This window comes from Bidens hawaiensis, unplaced genomic scaffold (genome assembly GCF_021521415.1).
Source record: "Bidens hawaiensis isolate Kalapana, Puna unplaced genomic scaffold, B.hawaiensis_p1.1 tig00045498_1, whole genome shotgun sequence".
Taxonomy (NCBI): Eukaryota; Viridiplantae; Streptophyta; class Magnoliopsida; order Asterales; family Asteraceae; genus Bidens; species Bidens hawaiensis.
In genome coordinates this window covers 21,510-27,851 of record NW_027498107.1, presented here as the reverse complement: position 1 = coordinate 27,851, position 6,342 = coordinate 21,510, and the positions used below count along the sequence as shown (strand labels likewise).

The following is a 6,342-nucleotide window of genomic DNA, read 5'->3' as shown; positions in this document are numbered from 1 at the left end:
GTTAAAATTGGTCATTCTCAAAACGTAGCGATTGGATTATGGTAAAAACATGTAATTTTAAAAAGGTTTCGATTTAGTTATGCTTTTAAATGCGCTTTGGGCGTGCTTCAGTGTATTAGGGTGCAAGACTTTTCACATAAAATGTAAAAACAGTTTTCATAGTCAGTTAGTCACAATGTTTGTTAGATTGGTGTATGATTGTTTATGTCATCAACTGTGTTCCCAGTTCAGAAATAAAAGAAGCCCAAATCATTATTGAATGTTTATTGGAAATCTTTCATAGATGCTTATCTTTTAATTTGCTTGCTTTACACACTAATGTTAGTGAAGTTTGTTTGTTTTCTGGTAATATTAGTTTTTAAAGTTTTAAACTTTTTTTTGTAAAGATTCTACTATGTAAAATCATTATTTGTAAGTTTATGTGTTTCAATACTTCGTTAGCGTATGAATATGAATTGAAATTAGAAATCATGTTGATGTCTCCAAAAATATATTAAAAAATAAAATGTCGTTTGAAATTATATATTTATTTACTTGACGATTTCTATATTTCCACCCGTGTCATACACGGGTCAATAACCTAGTAAATAATTAATTATTCAAATAACTACATATTATTATCCAAATTATTTATTTAATTTCAAAATTCAAAAACAATTGATAGTCAGCAATATATACACACCAATGTCAAAACACTAATAATAATTAGCACCGAATATAATAATAATAATAATGGGGGCGGTTAACGTACACTAATACACTATCGTACATTACGTACGCGAGTATCCTGAACGTACAATTATACGCGATTAAATTTTTAAATACAACTATACGCCAGTTATCAGAAGAGTATTTCCGTCCAACTATACTCCCCAAATCTATTCTTCAATTCCCCAAAATCCCTGTTCTTCAAAATTCCTGTAATTAAACGTATTAGACAAATTTCGGATTTTGACGACACTGCATTGTTTTTGTGTCGTCAAAGTTTTTAACCGTACATAATAGGTAGACGTTTATGTTTAAAGGAACGTATTAGGAGATTCTTTAGTTGCATAAGCCGATTTGATTTTGGCTGTTTTTAGACAAACATATTAGTTCAACTGAGATGATGTAAAAAGCAGTATTGTTGATTTTTTTTAAACAGAACGTATTAGAAAAATGTTTTAGCAAAGCGTATTAGAAAAAAATCAAATTGGAGTTTTATAAGGTTTTATTAAACATTTTTTTAAACAGACGTGTTAGCAGAAGGTATTATCAAAGAGTATTAGATGAACACAAATTAGATTGTTGATTGTTTGTTTCAGACTTTTTTTTAACAAAACGTATTAGTGAAACGTATAAGCAAAACGTATTAGCTTATATAGTTGTTTTTGTTAGTTTGATGCTTAAATAGTTGTTTCAGACTTTTTTTTAACAGAACGTATAAGCAAAACGTATTAGCACTTTCAATAGAAAGTAAATTGTAATGATTCTGACATCCTGTCACCTCCTCCTTCCCATTTTCAATTCCCATTTTCATAAAACCACAATCCTTCAAATCTCTCCAAGGTAAAGATTCCTTCCATTGAACCATTTTTAATTTATTATATTCCAATGTAACAAATTAGACTTCCATCATGTAATTCATACATTTGCAGAACACAAATCATCCCCAAATCCACCTTCAACCTAAGCAAATTAGTCTTCGCACTCTTCTTACCCTGCTTAATATTCATAGATTTGGGCAAATCAATCACACTCCATAACCTTGTCCAATGGTGGTTCATACCCGTAAACGTAATAATCACCTGATTGCGATATTGGGTTCGCTTTGTCATACACATGGGCACTCGTTTGGGGAGAATTGTCACCAACGAGGTGTGGCATATGTTTCCGTTGCGCAGTGGGTGTCAGTTGTGCTTGTGTATCATATGATGGAGCCGCCTTTGGAATATTATGAACTTGAACCATATAGTTGTTTCAGCTTATATAGTTGTTTTTTGTTAGTCCTATTAATATACAGACCTATTTCAAATTAGCACTTTCAATACTTGACTAATTCGTTTAAATTGTAATACATTCTTCTAATATGTTCTTAATACACTATTTATACGTTTTTCTAATACGTTCTTAACTAACTAGTTCAATTTTTATACATTTTTCTACTACGTTCAATTAATACGTTCTGAATTTTATACACACCTATTTAAAACCAATTCGTTCAATTCTAATACATAGAGCTAATACGTTCTTCATACTATCGAACCAACAGATTAGCGATTACCAGATTTTTTCAGCTAATTATCGGAATGCATCGCGTTCGATAGAACGATAATCAAAATCGCCAAAATCGTAATCTCAATTACTCAACAAAAACGGTTTATGGGTTTTGATATAAAACAGAGTATAATAAAAACCGTTTTAATAAAAACCGTTTCTAAAATTAGCAGCGGGATTGAATTTTTAAACAATGTTAAATGACAATTATACCCTTATGTTAAGTTACAAAATCAGATTGTGAAAAGTTATAAATATGCTCAGGATGCTCTTTCTCTAATACTAATAATAATCTGTTCCAACTCATCACCACCATAATTATAATTATCATCATCATCATCATCATCATCAACACCAATTAACGCATTAAGGTTTCTTCTTCCCTCTACAAAACCCCCAATTTCTCACCTGAAACACTCAAATTGAGATCAAACAAGAACCCAATTAGATGGATCAAGAACCGATTGAACCAACTTCTTCAGCCTCAATCCAATATTATAATGGCGAAATCAAGGCTAATTCATCGTCATCAAAGTTTCCGTTAACGTTTTGGGAAATTGGGTGTGTGTCTGGTGTTGTATTGAGTTTTGGCGTTGGTTTAATCGGAGTTTATCTTACCTTGCCGGAATCTGATTACAGCTTTCTTAAGCTTCCAAGAACACTTGAAGATCTTCATATCCTTAGGTAATTACTTATTATTATTTGTAATTATTTATGCTTTGTTTTAAGAACTGGATCTGTTATGTGTTACAAGTTTTGGTTTTTATTTATTTTGGATTGAATTTTAAATTCTTATTTAAAATTTAGGTCTTTGTAATAAAATTAATAATAGGAGAAAAACACACACCCAAGTATAGAGTTAAGTCTTCATTGAGCAAAATCTAATGCACAAAAAGATATTCATGGAATTGAATCAACAAGTCAACAACTATTCTAAACATTAGAGGTGTAAACGCGCCAAGCTTTAGCTCAGCTAGTTTTTACTTGCGAGTTGCTTGGGCTTGCCTAAATTATTATTTGTTGTTTTATATGTGTTTTTAATTAATTCTATATATTTTGAGAAAATCCTTAAAACGAGGCCTAAGCTTGGGTCGAGTTCATTTGTAGTATCTTAAACGAGCCAAAGCTCAGCTCGAGCTTGGTTGTATAGTGTGAATTAATGCATAGAAGTCCAAAAGAGTTAAAAACTTAAAAGTTAAAAATACACTAGGCTCGTTAAGGGTCGACGAGCCTAACGATCTTCCCATACTAGGCTTGAGCTCAATAATATAACAAGCTTTAATTGAGGCTTGGGATCGGCTCGGCTCGTTTCGAACTTTTTCTTGATCCGGTCTCGAGTAGCTCGCGAGCGGCTCGGCTAGTTTGCACCTCTACTAAACATATGCTTTTGTATCTTGTATTTTATATTTTTAATCTTGTAGTTCAGTTTTTTGTACGTGTTATTTTGAAAAGGCTTAGGTTAATTTATATTCTGTATTTAATCTTGTAATTCATATTTTTGATTTTCTTAGGGATAATCTTGAGAGATATACAAGCGACTATACTATCCAAGTCTTGGTGGGATATTGCACGGTTTACATATTCATGCAAACGTTTATGATCCCGGGAACTGTTTTCATGTCACTACTCGCGGGGTCTCTCTTTGGGGTCTTACGAGGCGTAGCCCTCGTTGTCTTTGCTGCCACTGCTGGTGCATCGTCTTGCTACTTTTTATCTAATTTGATCGGTCGCCCCCTTATCTCGTCTTTGTGGCCCGATAAGTTGGTTTTCTTCCAAGCCCAGGTAAGGCCCAACTCACTAATTATTATTATTATTATTATTATTATTATTTATTATTCATAATTGATGAATTTTGTTTTGTTTACTTAGGTGGCTAAAAGACGAGAAGGGTTGTTGAATTACATGCTGTTTTTAAGGTTGACACCGACACTGCCTAATATGTTTATTAACGTTGCTTCACCGATGGTAAACGTGCCATATCATATATTCTTGCTGGCAACTAGCATCGGGCTCATTCCAGCTGCTTATGTAACTGTCAAGGTACTATTCTGAAGTTTTCTTTCATATTTCTATTTTATTTTTGTGGTTGAATGTTTATTTATCATTTATAATTCGACAGGTGGGAATAACGCTTGGAGAGTTACAATCAATTGGAGACTTATATGACATCACATCAATCGGAACCTTGTTTCTCATCGGGCTTGCGTCTGTCACCCCTACACTTATAAGCAAGAAAATGCCATCATAGTAATTTGTTCAAGATTTGATTATATTGTTTCAAACCAACCCCTATTGAGATTTGGAATCTGTACTTAATTACAAGTCTTCCCTCAATGACGACCTCGGGTTGAAATTTGGAGGCTCGTGCTGCGGGTGTTGGAGAGGAAAAAGGGTCCTGCACTATTGTTTACAACTTGTTCTCTTCTGTAGAAGAGCAAATTGGTAAAATGTAATTTAGTATATGTTGGAAAATAAATTTGTCAATGTAAAGATTTTAGAAGTATACGAAAAGATTGATTCTTGCTATGATTTTATTTTATGTAATGGGAGACTGGTACTGCTGAAAGTTTAAGGTGTTTAAAGATGTAAACTTTTATATATTTAACTAGTTTTTCACCCAGCGCGTTGCGTCAGGGCATATTGCTAAAACCCGGGTGATAGTAAATCCCAAGCGTTGTCGGTTCCGGATGTAGAGGCCGTAAGTCGATGTGAATTCGGTTTTTTCGGTTACGTGCGTTATGGTATCGGAACTAAAACAAACAACAAAACGAAAAAAAATATAAACATTGAGGTAGACCAATAGGGTGGCGTCCTCAGACGTTGGTAAAACCTTAGCGTTGTCGATTCCCAAATTGAGGCGGTTAATTTAGGCAAATTCGGTCGGTCTCCGTTACGTTTGTTACGGTCCTTAAACTAAAAAAAACAAAAGCAAATTTGTAATCCGTTCGTTCACATTGTGTTTGTTACGTTACCATAACTAAAACAAAATGCAGTAGTCTACGCGAATTCGGTCGATTTCCGTCACATTTGTTATGGTACCATAACTAAAATAAAAACAAAAACGAAAATGTTTATTCGTACACTTTGATATACATTTTATTCAATACCAAGCTCACGAAATGCATGGCAAAATACATAGCTCAAGTATAAAATATTTTATATGTTTTCTTCAAAAAAAAAAAAAAAAAAGCTTAACTTTGTATTTTGTATGAATGCATCCTTATTTCTATTTATGTTTCCTACTTTGGTGGGATAGTAGGGTGCGTAAGGTATTAGATAGGAGGTCAATTGTTCAATTTCTGTGCAGTGTAACATTTAGGTGGCTAAAAAAAATTTATCTACATTTTGATATCAATTTTCTTAACACCAGAGTTGTCGCGTAACGCACACACAATTAAAATTTAGCAACTTTATGTTTTATTAACATACCGTCATGAAGCATTGGTTAATGTGTATCAACGCTCTCGCATCAACACGCGGGCCATTTAATAGTTTAATTGAACGCTCATCATATGCCAAAATTAATTGCACAACGTATTTCAATTTTGTTCAATTCATACATTAATTCAGTTCCTTATCTATATTATTATTATATTATTAAGGAATAGTGATGGACAACATGTTTATTTCACAATTAGAAGTTAGGGACAAAACAGACAATTAATAATTGGATAGAAAAAGTAATTTGCCAACCACTTGATTAAATTTGAATGCAATGATTCAAGGACAAAATAGGAATACAACATCCATGTTTAGAAATATAGAAATACAAATGATGAAGGATGAAGGGTTGATATATTGTAATAAATAATAATAATAATAATAATTGTTCAAAACATGCGTTCTAACCCTTCAACTACATTCACATTTAGGGCTCCTCCTCAATCCGTTAAACACATTCGCATTGAGCTCCTGAATGCTATTAATTCTTTAATTCAATTTGCTCTATTAATTCCTTCAATCAATTCAGACTCTTCCATTCTCATTCCTTCTGCAACCCATTGATCATTGTGCAATCAAATGGCTGAATTAAATGGTCGGCGGTTTCTCTTCTATGCTATAAGTATGGGATGTTCTCCCTCACAA

At 32.9% G+C, this 6,342-nt stretch overlaps 1 protein-coding gene across 1 annotated transcript; it reads left to right on the top strand.

The window, feature by feature from the left end:
* Nucleotides 1-2,704: 2,704 nt before the first annotated feature.
* Nucleotides 2,705-4,812, top strand: LOC143595731 (putative membrane protein At4g09580). Its single transcript, XM_077074681.1, has 4 exons — nucleotides 2,705-2,940; nucleotides 3,768-4,038; nucleotides 4,126-4,296; nucleotides 4,376-4,812. Exons 1-4 carry the CDS (start codon nucleotides 2,705-2,707, stop codon nucleotides 4,502-4,504), a joined length of 807 nt encoding a protein of 268 aa, XP_076930796.1. The 3' UTR covers nucleotides 4,505-4,812.
* Nucleotides 4,813-6,342: the final 1,530 nt, after the last annotated feature.

What these genes read in the sequence shown, in the direction of transcription:
- LOC143595731 (XM_077074681.1), top strand. Translation starts at nt 2,705, where the DNA reads ATGGATCAAGAACCGATTGAACCAACTTCTTCAGCCTCAATCCAATAT. An exon ending in GAAGATCTTCATATCCTTAG is followed by an intron (nt 2,941 to 3,767) that starts GTAATTACTTAT and finishes TGATTTTCTTAG; the next exon opens with GGATAATCTTGAGAGATATA. An exon ending in TGGTTTTCTTCCAAGCCCAG is followed by an intron (nt 4,039 to 4,125) that starts GTAAGGCCCAAC and finishes TTGTTTACTTAG; the next exon opens with GTGGCTAAAAGACGAGAAGG.